Here is an 18,849-nt window from a genome sequence, read left to right as displayed (position 1 = left end):
GTTCTCATGATGCTTTGATCAACAGATATGTTACTCATGATGAGCAAGTTGTCCCGAGGTGCAGCTTGTCAAAGATCTTTATCTTAAGTTGCTATTTGAGGTTTTTAGTTCCGAAATCCAGTTATATAAATGCTAGTTTTGCATTTTTGTTTTTAGATATTTTAAAAAAACACAATTTAGGCTTGTTATATATATATAATATATATATATATATATATATAATAACACACACACACACACACACACATTTTTGATTTCCTTCATCTCATCAAATTTCTACCGCAGGTAACTCAAAGGAAGAGCAAGAAAGAGAGAGAGAGGTTTGTCCACCGAAACGGACTAAAGTTCTTCTGATTGTTTTGCTGTCTGTCTGTTTTTTGCTCTTGGATGTCTCTGTATTCTGGGGATACTGTGTGAGTATAACTTAATATTTATATCAATATAGATACAGATACACAGTACCGAGAAAGCCAAATCATTTGGGTTCACATTTTTTTCTTGACACTGTAGAGTGGTTCCCAACCTTTTTCAGCTCGCGCCCCACACAACCAAACACATATGTTTGCGAGGCCCACTTCAAAAAATTAACTGACCCCGCTATTGTTGGGTTAATAACTTAGTACTCAGAAGCTAGATTGTTAACTGTATTTATTGAATGAACTAGGGCTGTGCGATATGGACCAAAACAAAAAAAAAACTATCGCGATTTCTTTGATCAATTTTGCGATTGTGACACACACCAATATGCTTTTACAGCCATAAATGCATTCAGGATTAATTTGAAACATATTTCCAAAAGAAACCAATTAGAGCTTTATCAAAAAGTTTGTAACATCTCTAGAACAGACATAAGTCAAAATTATCACTATAGTAAAGATTGTAACAAAATGTGGCAAAAAAAAAAAAAAAAAAAAATGCCGTAGGGCTATACAGGGACTTTTTTTCCTTTTTTTGCCATGCATTGTTTATAGAGCTCATTAATTGTAGCGGTGCCTCAGGTGTTTGCAGTATGTGTATGCGGTCAGCAGCGAGAGCGCATAAATACTGTATAACGCGAAAGCACATTAAAATAATGCACGAGCGCGAATCTCTCTGTTCGCACGCAGATTTCCTTTGCGCTGTCACACAACCAGACGTACTTTCTCATATACACGCTGCTCTGTGTGGAGAGAGTGTGCGCACTTACAGTTTACTGGAACACTATAGACCCATGCTTAGACTAAAGTTACACAACTTGAAGCTTTTGTTACCATACTCAAACACAGGTACCCATACTTTAAACAAAAGCACTGGCTTTGCACTCTAGTTGCAATTCTGCAACACACTTACTCCTTTATGCAACACACTTGGTCCTGCATACTACACTCTATTTCATGCATAAGGACACTTCGTTCAAAAATGAAATCTCAGAGTGCCGTTTGGGAAACACATGCATTGCACCACAATGCAATACACATCGGGTAATTGTTACCACTCAAATACACAATTGAAGGCACTTACTTGCAAAACTGAACACCAATCAGCCAGCTACAAAAAAGCCCTCAGTTTAGCCATTTCAAGAACTTTGCATGCATGGGTGGAGGGAGAGCAACAGAAAGAGCAAGGAAGAGGAAGAGCAGGAAGTGGAAGAGGAGGAGGAAGAGGAGGTCGAAGAGGCCATGCACGGACCCCTATTTCTGATGATATGAGCAACTTTGGTGGACCCCTGTCATCAACCATAGCCTGACTGTGAGGGAAGCTGGGCAGAGAGTCCACCCACACGCCCGCATGTCTCTTCTGCAGGCAATGGAACAGACCTGTGACGACATTCAGGTGACAGCAATCCATGGATGGTTTTCGACATGCAAGGGGATATTTTCCCCGGTGCCTAGCGGGAGAAGACATTGCTTGCGATGTCGATGAGGCCAACAGACGGCGGGATCCATGAGCCCACGAATGCACAATTGCCATAATTTTCTGTGTTTACAGTATAGTGTTTTTTATATTACAGTTTTTGCCCGTTGCTTGAACACATTTTGCAAAACTTCGCTCATTGTGCCAAAACTCTACACACAAGTAAACATGACACAACACTGGGAAATATACCATTCACATCTGTGGTCAAATTGAAACTCTCCTATCAAAACCTAAACTCTGCTATCAAAACGTCTCTAGGTTACGTATGTAACCCTAGTTCCTCGAGACGCTGCGTCAATGCGCTTTGGGAATGCGCCCAGCGTGCGCGACTCTGAATATCGTGTGAAATCAGACCAATGGAAGAGCGTGACGTCACCGGCTGGAGTGACGTAAGCGACCAGGAAGCTATAAAAGCAAGTGCCACGCAGCTGGCGTCAGCTTCAAGTACCAGCAAGCGCCGGCAGGGGGTGCTGGGGGTATGGCTCCGAGACACAGCGTCTCGTTCCCTCGAGGAACTAGGGTTACATACGTAACCTAGACACGTTCCTCTTCAGGAACTCAAGCTGCGTCAATGCACTTTGGGGAACGAGTACCAAAGCCGCCAGACTACCAAACCCCTGCCTAGTGTGTATCCGAAGAGCACAGCTTAGGACAGGAGGACGGAAGCGCCTGGAGTGATTGGCATGTCTAGGCCATAGAATTTAACAAACGTAGAGGGCATGGACCACCCCGCAGCATTGCAGATGTCCAGCATGGATACACCTGATAAGAAGGCCTTGGAGGCCGCCATACCCCGAGTAGAGTGAGCCTTGGCTCTCGACAGCGGGGGACGACCAGAGGACTCATAGGAAGTGTTGATAGCCTTGACTATCCAACGACTAATAGTCTGCTTAGAAGCAGGAGAACCCCTCTTGGGGGGACCGTAGCATACAAGCAATTGGTCGGTCTTTCTCCACAGGGCAGCTGTGTGGACGTATGCGTCCAGCGCTCGAACTGGACACATACAATTTAGCTTCGCCTGGTCGGGCTCCCGAAAGGGAGGAGGACAGAAGGCCTGCAGCACTACAGGTTGTGGTGTAACAGAGGAACCTTAGGAACATATCCCGCTCGAGGGTATATGAACGCTTTAGTCATGCCTGGTGCAAACTCAAGATAAGTAGGGGCCACAGAGAGGGCCTGAAGGTCTCCTACTCTCCGCAGGGAGGTGATAGCCAACATAAAGGAGGTTTTAAGTGTGAGATGTCTGTCTGAGATATCTTGAATAGGTTCAAATGGGTGTTTGCACATTGCCTCTAACACCACAACCAAGTCCCACGGGGGAATACGGGGCCGTACTGGAGGTTTCAGCCTCAGCGCACCGCGGAGGAAACGTGTAACTAGGGGGTGTCTTCCCAAAGACTGGCAATCGAGAAGTGCGTGTTAGGCCACAATAGCTGCCACGTAGACCTTCAACGTGGAGTGGGTCAACCCTGCAGAGAGCCTAGCCTGTAGAAACTCCAGAACTGTACCAACCAGGCAGTTTGCTGGGTCTAACTGGCGGTCTCTGCACCATGAGGTGAAGAGTTTCCACCTCAGGGCGTACAGTTTCCTCGTTGAGGGAGCTCTGGATTGGAGAAGGGTCTCAACAACCTCGGTTGAGAGACCGGCTGCTAACAGTTGTGCCCCCTCAGGGGCCACACCCACAGCTTCCACAACTCCGAGCGAGGGTGAATTATCGTACCCTGTGCCTGTGAGAGTAGGTCTGTCCTGATCGGTATCTCCCACGGAGAGCCGTCGAGGAGCGAGACTAGATCTGAGAACTATACTCGGCCCGGCCAGAACGGGGCTACTAACAACAGATGGACCCCGTCCCGGCGCACTCTCGCCAGAACTCCCGGAGCAGAGCGATAGGGGGAAATGCGTACAGACGAAGCCTCGGCAAGGTCTGTACCATAACGTCCAGTCCCAGAGGAGCTGGATGAACTAGAGAGAACCAAAGGGGGCATTGTGACGTCTCTTGAGATGCAAATAGGTCTACTTGAGCCCTGCCAAATACTCTCCATATCTGCTTCACTACTTCTGGGTGAAGTCTCCATTCCCCGGGCCTCGGCCCCTGCCTCAACAGTATGTCTGCTCCCATATTTTGTTTCCCAGGAATATATACTGCTCTTAATGAGAGGAGTTTGCTCTGGGACAACACCAGGATCTGGTGCGCCAGCTTGTACAAAGGGCGCGAATGCAGACCTCCCTGGTGGTTGATATAAGAGAACACAGATGTGTTGTCGGTGCACACCAACACATGGTGACCCCTTAGGTCTGGGAGGAAGTGCTTCAGTGCACGATAAACTGCTAGCATTTCTAGACAATTGATATGCCATGTTAGATGGCGATCACTTCACAGACCACGGGCAGGGTGGCCACTCATGACTGCACCCCAGCCGGTGAGGGATGCATCCGTCGCTAGTGTCACACGGCGACAAGGAGCTCCCAACACCGGGCCCTGTTTCAAGAACCAAGGTTTCTTCCATATGTCTAAGGCACGGAGGCAGCGCCGCGTGACCTTGATAGTATGAAGTAGATTGCCCCTCGGGGAAAATCCCTTGGTCTTGAGCCACCACTGTGGGGGTCTCATGTACAGCAGGCCAAGAGGTATCACGTTGGATGCAGCTGCCATCAGACCCAACAATCTCTGAAATTGTTTGACAGTGAGTGACTGGCCTTCTTTGACTCTCTCGACTGAGATGCGAATCGACTTGATACGAGCAGGGGACAATCGTACCTGCATCGCGGTCGAATCCCATACTACGCCTAGGTAGGTGGTTCTCTGAACCGGAGAAAGCACACTCTTCTTGGCGTTCAGTCTCAAACCCAGCTCCCCCATATGTGCGAGGACGACATCTTGATGCCGAACCGCAACCTGCTCTGACTGAGCTAAGATCCACCAATCGTCGATATAGTTGAGAATGCGGATGCCCTGCATGCGCAGGGGGACCAGAGCCGCGTCTACACATTTTGTGAACGTGCGGGGTGAGAGTCCAAGGCCGAAGGGAAGTACTCGATATTGGTAAGCTTCGCCCCCGAAAGCGAACCTCAGAAACTTCCTGTGATGTGGAAGGATGGATATGTGGAAATATGCATCTTTGAGATCTATTGTGACAAACCAGTCCTCGGACCTGATCTGAGCTACAACATGCTTGATTGTGAGCATTCTGAATTTTAGTCTCATAACTGAACGATTTAAGACCCTCAAGTCTATAATCGGACGCAACCCCCCATCCTTCTTTGGAACTATGAAATACCGGCTGTAAAATCCGGACTCCCTGTATTGAGGAGGGACCACCTCAATGGCCTCCTTCTCTAATAGGGTTTTACCTTCCTGTTCCATAACCAGACCCTGCCTGAGGCCGACTATCGTCTGAACGACCCCGTTACTGGCTGCACGGAGATGAACTGAATACGGTAGCCTTTTTCTACTGTGTGCAGGACCCATCGAGATACATTTGGCAGTAGTTTCCACGCTGCTAAATAATCTACTAAGGGAATCAGTCTCTCGAGACTGATCTCTGGTGTAAGACGCCCCCGCAGGGACGGCGAGCGTCTCAGCCCTGCTACGTGCACGGGCGGAAGATACTGAGAGTGATGGCAGACCAGCCCCCAGAGGGCGCTGAGGCGAGACGGGCACCGTGTACTGCAGTGTGTATCGCTCTACCCCAGCAGAGGCTGCCCTCTGAAACACTGGGCTCTTGGTGTCAGGGTTTCTTGGCCGAGGACTTCTTAGCTTTGATAACTGCCCTGAGATCTTGCTTGGGCTTGGAAGTCCTCGGCCGATAGCGTCGTCGAGACTCTCGTTGCCGACGCAGAGGAGCACGAGAGGCGACGCTCTGTTTCTGACGAGGGAGGAACTTATGGAACGCCACGCTTGTTTGTGGGCCTCGTGAAACCTGTCGACGACAGAATTGACTGCGTCGCCACATAGGCCAGTCTCCTTGGTGGCGCGGAGGGAGAGATCAGCGGTCCTTCTTAGCTCTGTTATATTGTGGGACTTGATTTCCTCTCCCTCATCTAGCTCCTTCAGCAGGTCGGCTTGGTACGCCTGTAACACCGCCATGGTGTGCAGACACGCACCAGCCTGACCTACAGCCACATACCCTTTGCCCACCAAAGCAGATGTTGCTCTGAGTGGCTTTGAGGGCAATGCCGGGGCCTTTGGAGACGACGCCGCGCCAGGGGACAGATAGCTTGCGAGCGTCTGTTCCACCCGGGGCATCGCTCTATAACCGTGCTCTCCCATCCCCACTACGTTCCCATAGTAGTCTGACTAGGGGATGTAGAGGCGGGCCGAAAATGGACGTTTCCACGACCTGACGATCTCTTCGTGCAGGTTGGGAAAAAATGGCAGGCCCCGACTGGGACTCGCGCGCAGGAAGCGTTCATCAAGCTTGCTTCTCTGCGGTTCAGTTGTTTTCTCGACGGGCCAATCAATGCTTAACTTGGCCACCGCGCGAGTAACCACCTCGAGTGGTTGGCGAATCCCTGTCGATCGACTCCACGTCAACCTCCTCGGAGGAAGAGAGGCGGAGCTTCGACCCCTCTCCCTGAGTGGAAGGAACCGCTGAGCATGCTTCCGACTCTAGGGATTGGGTGCCGGATCTGGCAGAAGTGGAAGGAGATAGGGACTGGCTCGTCTCCATTCCCTCCACCAGATCCACTTGCGAACCCCACGAGTGCAGCCGCCGTTCTGCCTCAGCACAAGCGGGTCCATCACCGCGGGGAACGCTGGTGAAGGCCCCCTCCTTCGAAGAGGGCCCTCCGGGAACGAAGCAGCCGCACCGACATATGTTCACAGTGTGGGCAGTCGGCCCCCTCGAGAGCCGACTCGGCGTGCTTCGACCCCAGGCAAACCACGCACAGGCTGTGTGTATCCCCACCCGTTATATATCTCGGGCATGGAGGAACACACAACCTATAGCGCGATTTGGAATCGCCATCAGTGTGTTTGACTTTCGCCTTGCTCTTTGGCATGTCTAGGAGCTCTTAACTGGACAGACAACAGTAAAAAAGACTCACAAGACAAACAGTGTGACATTCACACACAGAGCGCTTGCTGAAAGACGCGAAGCTGACGCCAGCTGCGTGGCACGTGCTTTTATAGCTTCCTGGTCGCTTACATCACTCCGCCGGTGACGTCACGCTCTTCCATTGGTCTGATTTCACACGATATTCAGAGTCGCGCACGCTGGGCGCGTTCCCCAAAGCGCATTGACGCAGCTCGAGTTCCTGAAGAGGAACCTAACATTCCTTTGTCAAAGTGTAACTCTGATGACAAAATGACACATACTTGCATCATATGCATACACTTTCAGATCAGGGGGAACACACTAGTCTACTTTATATAAAACTGCAGTCTTTGATTTTCACTGTTTATTCAGAAGGCATATTTTCAGGAGGCACATTTTCAAACAACCAAAAAAGCAAATAGGCCTGGTCAATCTTGTACATTGTAGCACTGTACATTGCAGTAACATGAATTCAGATAAAGCAAAAAAAATATATATATAATAATATAAAAAACACTATACTGTAAACACAGAAAATCATGGCAATTGTGCATTCGTGGACTCATGGATCCCGCCGTCTGTTGGCCTCATCCACATTGCAAGTAATGTCTTCTCCCGCTAGGCACCAGGGAAAATATCCCCTTGCATGTCGAAACCATCCATGGATTGCTGTCACCTGAATGTCACCACAGTTCCATTGCCTGCAGAAGAGACATGCGGGTGTGTGGGTGGACTCTCTGCTCAGCTTCCCTCACAGTCAGGTCCCCCAAAGTTGCTGTTATATCATCAGAAATAGGGGTCCGTGCATGGCCTATTCAACCTCCTCCTCCTCTTCCTCTTCCTCCTCCTCCTCTTCCTCTTCCTCCTCCTCCTCTTCCTCTTCCTCCTCCTCTTCCTCCTCCTCCTCCTCTTCCTCCTCCTCCTCCTCCTCTTCCTTCTCCTCCTCTTCCTCCTCCTCTTCCTCCTCCTCCTCCTCCTCTTCCTCTTCCTCTTCCTCTTCCTCTTCCTCCTCTTCCTCTTGTTCTCTCTCCATCCATGCTTGCAAAGTTCTTGAAATGGCTGAACTGAGGGTTTTTTGTAGCTGGCTGATTGGTGTTCAGTTTTGCAAGTAAGTGCCTTCAGTTGTGTATTTGAGTGGTAGCAATTACCCGATGTGTTTTGTATTTTGGATACATGTGTTTTCCAAATGGCACTCTGAGATTTCATTTTTTAACGAAGTGTCTTATGTATGAAATAGAGTGTAGTATGCAGGACCAAGTGTTTTGCATAAAGGAGTAAGTGTGTTGCAGAATTGCAACAAGAGTGCAAAGCAGCGCTTTTGTTTAAGGTATGGGTACATGTGTTTGAGCTATGTTAACAAAAGCTTCAAGTTGTGTTACTTTAGTCTAAGCATGGGTCTATAGTGTTCAAGCAACGGGCAAAAACTGTATTTCATTTTTTTTTTTTTTTTTTTTTTTTGCTTTATCTGAATTCATGTTACTGCAATGTACAGTGCTACAATGTACAATATTGAGCCTATTTGCTCTTTTGGTTGTTTGAAAATGTGCCTCCTGAAAATATGCCTTCTGAATAAACAGTGAAAATTAAAGACTGCAGTGTTTTATATAAAGAAGACTAGTGTGTTCCCCCTGACCTGTATGAAGTGTATGCATATGATGCAAGTATGTTTCATTTTGTCATCAGTTACATTTTGACAAAGGAATGGTTTTGTAATTAGAGTTTAGGTTTTGATAGTAGAGCTTCAATTTGACACAGATGTGAATGGTATATTTCCCAGTGTTGTGTCATGTTTACTTGTGTTTCACTAGTTCACGCTTACATATAATTAGCTGAGGTATGGTATGCGTATTTGGCGTGCTGTCCGGGGAAGGGCTCCGAGCTCGGGAATTGCCCGAACCTAGAGTACCCCCCCTTCCCCGTATATTGTAAAGTGAACTTGAAGTGAGGAGATGGGGTGGAGGAGGGATGCTGATAAACCATCAATGGATAAAGGTAAGTCAGCGATATTTATACTGTGGGATTGATTACTTGATTGTGGTCCACCTGTGATGATTAGGCTAAGTATCTGACACGCTCCTCCCGAATCTTCATTGATAATTACATTTCACTAGATCACGCTTACATATAATTAGCTGAGGTATGGTATGCGTATTTGGCGTGCTGTCCGGGGAAGGGCTTCGAGCTCGGAATTGCCCGAACCTAGAGTACCCCCCAAAAAGGCAAATGTACAAGAGGACAGCCGCCAGTTTAAAAGAATGCCCCCCCAAAAAAGCAGAGTACTGGCGGGGGCTGATTTGGTTTCTGAGAAGTCATCTCGTTGGCAGGCTGGAAGGGCCTACGTACTCCGGAGGGAGCGACTTGGGAGTTGGGAGAGTAGGCCCTACCGGCTGCAGCTAGTGAACTACGTGGTTGTTGGCGCCTGGTCGGTAGGGCTCGGGCCGATGCTCAACTGGAGCTTTTTGGCGTTGGAACGGTGAGCCCTACCGGCCGATGAGGAGGAGCAGCATGGTTGTGGTGCCCGACCGGGAGGACCCAAGTTGCCTCGACCGGAATAGGTCACGGTGTCGGCGTATGGGCCCTACTGGCTGATAGCCCCTGCTATTCAGTGGGTGAAGGGCCTAACACTGACCGAGAGGGCCCATGAAGCCTCCGACAGGAGATTGAGACTCAGGATGACGGACGTCTGGGTCCTCTCGGTTTGGCAGATAAAAAGCTTTTGGGCTAGCCGACAAGGAGGACTCTGGCAACATCCGAAGGGAGATCCTGACTCACGGCAACGGATGGATGAGACTCGCTTGCGGCTGGCAAGCATAAGCCCGTCCGGGAGACTCTCGCCAGACGTCTGAAGGGAGCACACGCGACAGACGGGTAAGCCTCGGCGGACGGGGAGGGTTGGAAAGGAAAACCCGACTGGGAGGACTCTCGCAGCATCCGATGGGGCCTGTAACTCAGAACATCGAACGGGTAAGCCTCGCCAGACGGAGTTAAAAGTTGTGAGAGTAGCTGAGGGTAGCTTTTTTTTTTTTTTGCAGGATTTGGCGAGAGGACGAGACTCGTAGCGTCGGACGGTTAAGCCTCGCCTACCGTCAAATGGAAAGGTAAGTTGCGTGGCCGAGAGACTGTTACCGACGTCCGAAGGGAGCACACACATCGAACGAGTAAGCCTCGCCAACCATAGAGTGGAAACGTAAAGCAAGTCTGTCCAGGAGGCTCTCGCCAGCGTCCGAAGGGAGCACACACATCGAACGGGTAAGCCTCGCTGACCATAGAAAAGGAAAAGGTAAGGTTGTCTAACCGGGAGGCTCTCGCCGGCGTCCGAAGGAAGCACGCGCATCGAACGGGTAAGCCTCTCCAGATGGCGGACAGAAAAGGTAACGATAGGTGGCCAGGAGGCTCTTGCCAGCGTCCGGCGGGGACAAAACTGGGTGAGTCTCGCAGGCCGTAGGATGGAAAAGGTAAGTTTGTGTGGTCGTTAAGCTGTCGTCAGCGTTTTAAGGGAGTTTGCTACTCCCGGCAAGAGATGGGTTAGCCTTGGCGACCATAGGAAGGAAGGAGAGTTTATTGTGTGTTTGGTACTTGCAGCATTTGAACAGCTTGCTTGTAGGTTTGTAACCTAAACCACGCGGTAAGGTCGTGGTTGGCTGGCCAGGAGGCTGTCGCCAGCGTCCGATGGGAGCACTCGCATCTGACGGGTAAGCCTCACTGGCCGAGGGTGGAAAAGGTCAGGTTGTCTAGCCGGGAGGCTCGGACCGACGTCCGATAGGAGCTTAGCTCCAGGAATCGAACGGGTAAACCTCTCTGGCTGAAGGACGGAAAAGGTTGTCCGGCCGGGAGGCTCTTACCTTCGTCCGACAGGAGCTTAGCTCCCGGATAGAACGGTTAAGCCTCGCTGGCCAAAGGACGGAAAAGGTAAGGTTGTCTAGCCGGGAAGCTCTCACCTACATTCAATGGGAGCCCTGACTCCGTGCATTGGATGGGTAAACCTCTCCGTACGTAAAACAGAATGGCAAAGCAGGTAGCCGGGGGCTTTCACCTACGTCCGAAGGGAGTGTGAGCTCCTGGCAACGAACGGGTAAGCCTTGCTGGCCGCAGAATGGAAAAGGTGAGGTTGTCTGGCCGGGAGGCTCTCGTCAGCATCCGATGGGAGCTCAAGCTCTTGGCATCGAAGAGAGAAGCCTTGCCGGCCATAGGATTGAAAAAGGTAAGGTTTTCTGGTGGGGAGGCTATGGCCAACATCCGGTGTCTTTTTATTTATTATTTATTTATTTATTTTCTATATTTATTTTTATTTATTATATTTATTAAAATTTGCGACACCAGATGGGTAGTCTCTCCAGCCATCGGAGGGAAAATTGAGATTGTTTTATCTGCGAAGAGCCCGTTAGTGTTCGGCGAAAGCGTAACTTGCGGTATTGGATGGGTACATCTTGCCATCGGAGGGAAAATTTGTTTGGGCTGCAATGTACTCATTGGTGTTCGATAGGTAAATGTCGCTTTGTTTTTTTTTTTTTTTTTTTTTTTTGGTTAATCTGCCTTTTTTAATCGGTTGAGCTTCGCTGGTGGTCGGATGGAAAGTCCAAGATTGATTAAGTGGGAAAGCATCTGGCAGGATTTTAATACTTGCGATGTCAAACGAGTAAGCTTTGCTGATAGTTGAATGGAGAAGGCAAAGGTTGGTTCAACTGGGAGCCCTCTTGCAGCGCCTGGCAGGGAGTTCGATACTAAGGATGATTTATTTGTCTACGAGGGTAGACGTGTGAGGCTTACTTGAATAATTGTTTAGCAAATCCAATGAGCTGCTTCCGATAATGAGTCCGGAAAAATCTTGGTGCAGTCATAGTATCCGAAATTAAGCGTGCAAAAATAAATTGGATTTCCTGTGCCAGTGTACCCCAAATAGGTGCCATGTATCGGCGATGTGGTCATTGTCAGCACGTGAGATCGATGGTACATATCGACGATGTAATCATGCATGGGTGGAGTAAGAGAAAGATTCTTTATACTGTCTGAGCTTACTATTTACCATTTTGACCATGCAGGTGCACGAAAAGAGCCTATGGAATCACCAATAATCAAAAAATATACTTTCGGACGTACTGATACACTGGTATTAAGTATAAATACTATATTTAAATACTGCTAGTTCATGTAGTCGGCACTACGGTCATCTCGGTTGTCCAGTGAATTTTTTTTTTTTTTTTTTTTTTTTTTTTTTTTTTTTTTTTTAAACCTACGGGCTCACATCATCCTTTGAGAGCAGGGGCGAGTGGGAAATGCAGTGCTGAGATGGGATAACGGAGCGGTTTGATAGCCGAATTAATGTAGGCCTCCTAATGATTATTATAAAAAACGTTGGTTGGAGAATGGGCCTAATATCGTCTTGGCTATTGTCGATACATGATGCTATCACCGCAACCTCGGAAGCATGGCATGCCTTTAGGCGGAGGTGATGTGTGGTATTTTTTTTTTTTTTTTTTTTATATATATATATATATATATATATTTAGGTGTAGGAAAGGCTCCTGCGGGAGCAGACGCTGCTACAGCAGTGGGGAGAACGGGAAAGGCTCCTGCGGGAGCAGACACTGCTACGGCAGTGTGGAGGTACAGGAAAGGCTCCTGCTACGACAGTGTGGAGGTACAGGAAAGGCTCCTGCGGGAGCAGACAATGCGCGGCAGTGAGGAGGTATAGGAAAGGCTCCTGCGGGAGCAGACACTGCTGCGGCAGTGGGGAGATACGGGAAAGGCTCCTGCGGGAGCAGACACTGCTGCGGCAGTGGGGAGATACGGGAAAGGCTCCTGCGGGAGCAGACACTGCAGCGGCAGTGGGGAGATACAGGAAAGGCTCCTGCGGGAGCAGACACTGCAGCGGCAGTGGGGAGGTACAGGAAAGGCTCCTGCGGGAGCAGACACTGCAGCGGCGGTGGGGAGGTACAGGAAAGGCTCCTGCGGGAGCAGACACTGCAGCGGCGGGGGGGAGGTACAGGAAAGGCTCCTGCGTGAGCAGACACTGCTGTGGCAGTGAGGAGGTACATGAAAGGCTACTTGCTTCGGCTGCTGTAGATGTTGGCTGTGGGAAGAGTAAAAAGTGTTAGTAATATTTGATGGGGCAAGCTAAAAATGGATGGGTAGCCTACTGTGTTACCAGCTTAGCAATTTGTTGCCTGATTTGACAATTCCTCAGGCCTTGTCCACCTTATTATGTTCCTGTTGGAAAAGCATCTTTCCTCTCATTTGGCCTCCGGGCTCTTTAGACGGACTCCCGAGCGGATACGTTTGGAACGCTGTTTTCACGTTGTATTATGGACTGTGGAAACAGAGGCTTTTGGAAACGATTGAGCATGTTTAGTCTTGTAAGGCATTGTACCGAAAGACATGATTATAGCAGTAACGTTAACCCCTTACCAGACACCCCCCATTTTTGGCATGGAGGCAGAAATTATATACCCAAAATAAAGATGTTTCTGTTCATGATTCTTCCTGACTAGATCCATGATCAACATTTGTCCACGAGCTAACACTTTGACGTTTACCGTTCAGGAATAGGAATAGTTTTCCTGACATGATGGAAAATTAATCACTGGAATTATGTTTTATCGAAATATTGGTCAAATATAAAAGCCAAAGTCTTTGGACTTCAATTGATGCGCGGTTTATCCAGATCAAGTAAGAGAGTGATGTTTAACGTGCTGTGAAAATGAAACATAGACTGGGGCCGTTGCCGATGCTTGCAGCAAATGGGTTAACAGTAGTTATGTGCTATTTCCTTCCAAGTGGTTTCTAAAGAGATTTACTTTCCGGTTTTTCCGTATTACGGTCCTTAAAAGGCGATGGTAATTTTACTCACACTTGCTATCCTGCATCAAAACACAGAGGGCAGATGCGTTTTAGATTAATTTTGAGTGATCACGCCAGTGAATGGTAAAATAGGTCCCTAAATGATTTGGTCCTACCAGAAGACTTGCATGGAAATTAAAATTTTAAATTAAATTAAGCATTTAGCAGGCGCTTTATCCAGAGACTTAAGTTTTTTTTTTTTTGAACTTATGTCTGTATCATTTCGGCGAGGTTTAAACGTGCGCGGTAAGGCGAATGTAACAATAATAATAATAATAATAATAATAATAAAGCATATTATTTGTAGGAACAAACGCCAAAAGCAATACAACAATTCATTAAAGACAGACAGTCTTGAATAAATGTGACTTAATCAACTTTTTAAAATCGCCCAACATAGGTGCATATCTGACGTGCAGAAGAAGTACATTCCATAGCTTAGGGGCTTTATATGAAAAGGCTCTTTCCCCCATGGTCTTTAGCTCACATTATGGCTGGTGAAGTGAAAGAGAGTTAGTAGAGCGAAGAGAGCGTGATGGAATATCAGGACTGATGAGTTCACAAAGATACTCAGGTGCAGTCCCATGAAGTGCCTAGTATGTTAAGATAAGAATTTTAAAATCAATTCTCACGTTTACGGGAAGCCCGTGTAATTGTGAAAGAACCGGTGTAATGTGTTCGCGAGGAGAAGTACAAGCGTGCGGCAGAATTTGTATATACTGAAGCTTGCTCCACGATTTAGCTGGAAGGCCTGAGAACGAGGCATTACAATAATCTAACCTAATGCCTTTGGCTTCGTGGTTAAAAAGTGGCATCATCATCCGACGGAACGGTGTATCTGTAGTCCAAATCTAAATCAGCGGGTGGCGGTAATGCACCTTTACGTTGGTTTGCCAAAACCGCCATAAAACGCTACTAGAAGAAGACGGAACTACGTCAAGACGTAGTTTAACAAAACTTTAGCCTCAAAACTGCTTTTAGATGCAACACTTTGAATGCAAACTGCCGTAAAAATCCAATGAAGAAAAAGAAGAACCTGTTTTTTAGCGTCTTCGCCTGGAAATGTATTAGTCTGTGCCGCTAGAGGAAGCGGCCTCAAACTGCCACTCGGCCGGAACGCCGTGGTGAAAGACTGAGCCGTGGTTGGATTCTTTCTGCTGCAATCCAGCGCTCAACGAGAGCTCGGTCTCGGGCGGCACGATTGTGTATTGAGCAAGGCGAGCTCGGAGTTGCACGGTCTATTGGCCACGATGTGTGGCTTGGCGAGGATAGCAGCTGTCGCGATGACGCTTAATGCTGCTCAACGGCCGTGTTTGGCTGGGTAGAAATGATCTCAGGTCCGGCAAAAGCAGAAGGTCTTATAAATCCCCTGTGTAGCACTCTTCGTTGGTAGTAAAAAAATTGGGTCTGTGATAAGGTGACTGACGAAGCGAACCAGCATGCTGATAAACAGTCAATGGATAGAGGTAAGTCAGCGATATTTATACTGTGGGATTGATTACTTGATTGTGGTCCACCTGTGATGATTAGGCTAAGTATCTGACGCGCTCCTCCCGAATCTTCATTGATAATTACATGTAGAGTTTTGGCACAATGAGCGAAGTTTTGCAAAATGTGTTCAAGCAACGGGCAAAAACTGTAAAACGTGTCTCCTCTCACTTAAACTGCGTCCTGTGCACTCACAACTCTCTCTATGCTCATGTGTTAGATATTAACTATTTTCGCACGTTTTTATTTCTAGCCTTTTACCGCATGCTGTGAACGCTCTGATCTGTCAACATGGGCTCGGAAAAATGGCGCATAACATACAGTGTGTGAACCTGGAGTTAGGCATATGCCCAGTCTCTGTTCTGTTCTCGCGCTAGGAGCGCTGCATTCTGATTAGATTGGATGGCATACTGCGGGTGGTCAGGGCCGCGGAAAATCGTGCTATAAAGCGATTTGGAAATCACACACCCTCAAATCATGATTTTATGATGATTTCTTTTAATCGCACAGCCCTAGAATGGACTGGAAATGAACAGAAAATAATTGGCGGCCCACCTGCAATACACAGGACCACAGGTTGAAAACCACTGCTGTAGATATATCAGTGGAATTACTGCTACTGTTTTGTCTTTTATCAGATGCCAATGTTTCAATAAAACTGTCTTCCCAGAAAACTAACAACACAAGTGAGTATAATATTTTTATGCATCGAAGAAACATGTTTCATTAACAGTGTGTAAAGAGAAAGGACTACAAGAGTGAATTTGTCTGTTTGCTTTTGTTTTCCATTTTCTTCACAACTGTTTCTGTACCAGTCATGTCAAGACGGATTGAGGAACTTACAGCCAATTACACCAGAGTTAAAGAACGTCTCCACATCAACAATAGTGAGTTATGTTAGGTTAAAACTCATGCATCTACTACTAGGACAAAGTGCACCAACTCCGAACCAGCCTTGATTCAACTAATTTCTTTTTGTTTAGCAAATACAAGTCAGTCTTTTGAACACATTTCTCTAACCACTTGTTTCCTTTTTCTTAATAACATTTCGGAACCAGTCATAGTGAGAAATACTGAGGAACTTACAGCCAACTACACCAGAGTTAGAGAACGACTGTGCATTTATGAAGGTGAGCTGTCTGCACTTCAGACCCATGAAAGATTAGGCAAAGTGTTTAAAATGTTCTGCATATTAAACCAGTTATTTCCCTTTTTTTCATTTCCAATGCATCACAAACTAAACAAAGGATCATTTTTATCTGCGTTTTATTTCAACAGCCGAGTCTTTGAACTGTGACATGAGCTGGAAAGCTTTCAATGGAAAGTTGTACTTCTTCAGCTCTACTAAAATGGACTGGTCAAGGAGCCGTGCTTTCTGTGTTTCAAAAGGAGGTGATCTGGTCACCATAACCAGCCAAACAGAACAGGTGAGAAAATTACAAGTTGGATGAACGTTAAATCAAATAATTATATGTTTGTCCTGTTTAAATCACAGTATTCAGGAACAGCATTGCATGTGATGTTTTCTCCATTAGGAGTTTCTGGCTTCTAAAATTAAAGAATGGTACTGGATTGGTCTCAATGATCTGGAAACTGAAGGACACTGGGTTTGGGTGAATAACCAAACTCTCAGTGAAACTGGAGTACAGTAAGAACTCAGACTACAATTACTTCAGTTCATCAATGTTAGAAATACATAAAAAAATCATGTCATTATTATCGTTCATCATTCATATTACTGGAACATTCAAATCTTTGCATAATGGCAAGTTTTTTTTTTTTAAATAAGCTACATCATGGTTTTTTACTAAATATTATTGTTTTTACTCTGATCGCCTGTTTCTGCTTTTGAAGGTTTTGGTACAAGAGAAAATCTTGGAAAAGTGAACCTGATAACTGGAAAGCAGAGGATCCTACTGGAGAAAACTGTGGAATTGTGAAAAATTGTTTCACATATTTAGAAAATTGGTTTGATGTTTCTTGCAATTATGAGATTAGGTTTATCTGTGAGAAAAAATAATAATTTACCTCCATCAGTGGTACTCAGAAAACAAGGCTTTTTTAAATTTGCCAGCCTGATCTCACTGTAATTCATACATATTTTACGAGATGGCTAATTTGTGCTAAATCATATATATTTTACGAGGTGCACAATTTCCTATGAATTTGTACGAATGGCCTACACCTAACCCTGCCCCTAAACCTACCCTTCACTGGGGTCTAGACAAATCATACAAAATCATACGAGTGAGGTAGCATGAATTCGTACGAACTAGCCACCTCATAAAATATGTACGAAATTGGTCATGAGATAGCGTTGGATTTGCTTACTCATGTCAGAATAAAAATACTATTATTTTCTCCAGTGATTATTATTATCTATATTATATAATTATGAATAATTGTTATACATGCCTATACAAATGTATTTTATTTTGATGCCTCACACATCAATCATTTTACAGTCAACTGATGTGCTTAAGTATCATATATAAAACTGCTGTGCACTCAAAATATATGTTGGCCTAAATGTAAATGTATATATTTTTTAATTTCACATGTCCATCCATTTGGATTACAGAGTTTTACTAAACATTATGCGTATTTGTCAGTCATACATAAGACTTTCTTCACTCAATCATGACATAGTTTATTATCGAAGACTTGCATGTATTTGATGTTATTTAAATAATAATTTTCAAAACATATTCAAATAGCAAATCTGTTCATTGTGAATAAAATAAATAAATAAAAAATTCATTCAGTTATAAAGTATGAACATGTTTAAAATATGGCTAGCTGTGAAACACACAATGAAAAAAATTGGATTAAGTGATAATAAAAATAAACATTATATTGTATTTAAAGTTTATATTGTTACAGAAGGTACTAATATTTAATTATGTTTGATTGACGATGCATCCAATTCAGTGTGTTTATAAGTGTAATCTTTTTAATGTGTTGAGCAAATAAACTTTATGAATAGTAAAAAGACTTGTGTGCTTTTATCTAAATGAATAACTGAACTGAAGATAATCTACAAATTTTGCATTAATAAGTTTTTGTTTGTTTTTATTTTACACTTTTTTCTCTGCATGTTCAGTTATTTTATAATTCTCTCTTGTTTTCTTCACAAGAGGTCACTAATGCAGTGTCCTCTACAGCTTCATTGATGATAACTTGATTGTGAAATTGCTAATCTGTGAGGCTCTTTAATGATAAATAAATGTCTAAATGTAATCTAGTAATGTTATTCTATAACTCTCTGATATTTGTTTGATTGGGTGACACATCTGAGGGGGTGAAAACAAGAAAAGCCTTGAAGAAGAAAACTACTGAGACGAGTAAAGAACAATGCTGCAGAAATAGTTCTCTGTAGTCTTATATGCCATTATGTTATGTTATATTACAATTTATAGTTTTAAATCATAATTTATAGGTTTAATGAAAAAAAAAAGCAAATAAATCAGCACATGTAAGCAAAATAAGCCAAATTAAATGATCTCTCTGTTCACTAAATGTCACTATGGCAGTTTAGTTTAACGTCTCTGCCATCCTGCTGTTGTGTTTAATGAGTAAGTGAGCTGTGGCC

At 45.6% G+C, this 18,849-nt stretch overlaps 1 protein-coding gene across 1 annotated transcript; it reads left to right on the top strand.

The window, feature by feature from the left end:
• Window positions 1-15,889: 15,889 nt before the first annotated feature.
• Window positions 15,890-17,447, top strand: LOC113062393 (C-type lectin domain family 4 member F-like). Its single transcript, XM_026232219.1, has 6 exons — window positions 15,890-15,943; window positions 16,073-16,144; window positions 16,316-16,387; window positions 16,536-16,684; window positions 16,793-16,905; window positions 17,112-17,447. Exons 2-6 carry the CDS (start codon window positions 16,075-16,077, stop codon window positions 17,275-17,277), a joined length of 570 nt encoding a protein of 189 aa, XP_026088004.1. The 5' UTR covers window positions 15,890-15,943; window positions 16,073-16,074; the 3' UTR covers window positions 17,278-17,447.
• The last annotated feature ends 1,402 nt before the right edge of the window (window positions 17,448-18,849 follow it).

This window comes from Carassius auratus, chromosome 44, assembly GCF_003368295.1.
Source record: "Carassius auratus strain Wakin chromosome 44, ASM336829v1, whole genome shotgun sequence".
In the NCBI taxonomy this organism is placed as follows: domain Eukaryota; kingdom Metazoa; phylum Chordata; class Actinopteri; order Cypriniformes; family Cyprinidae; genus Carassius; species Carassius auratus.
This window is presented reverse-complemented; position numbering and strand designations above follow the sequence as displayed.

Bases quoted from the DNA above. Each gene is read 5' to 3' on its own strand.
- LOC113062393 (XM_026232219.1), top strand. From the start codon at position 16,075: ATGTCAAGACGGATTGAGGAACTTACAGCCAATTACACCAGAGTTAAA. The intron at 16,145-16,315 runs GTGAGTTATGTT...TTTCGGAACCAG, and splicing joins ACGTCTCCACATCAACAATA to TCATAGTGAGAAATACTGAG. The intron at 16,906-17,111 runs GTAAGAACTCAG...CTGCTTTTGAAG, and splicing joins CTCAGTGAAACTGGAGTACA to GTTTTGGTACAAGAGAAAAT.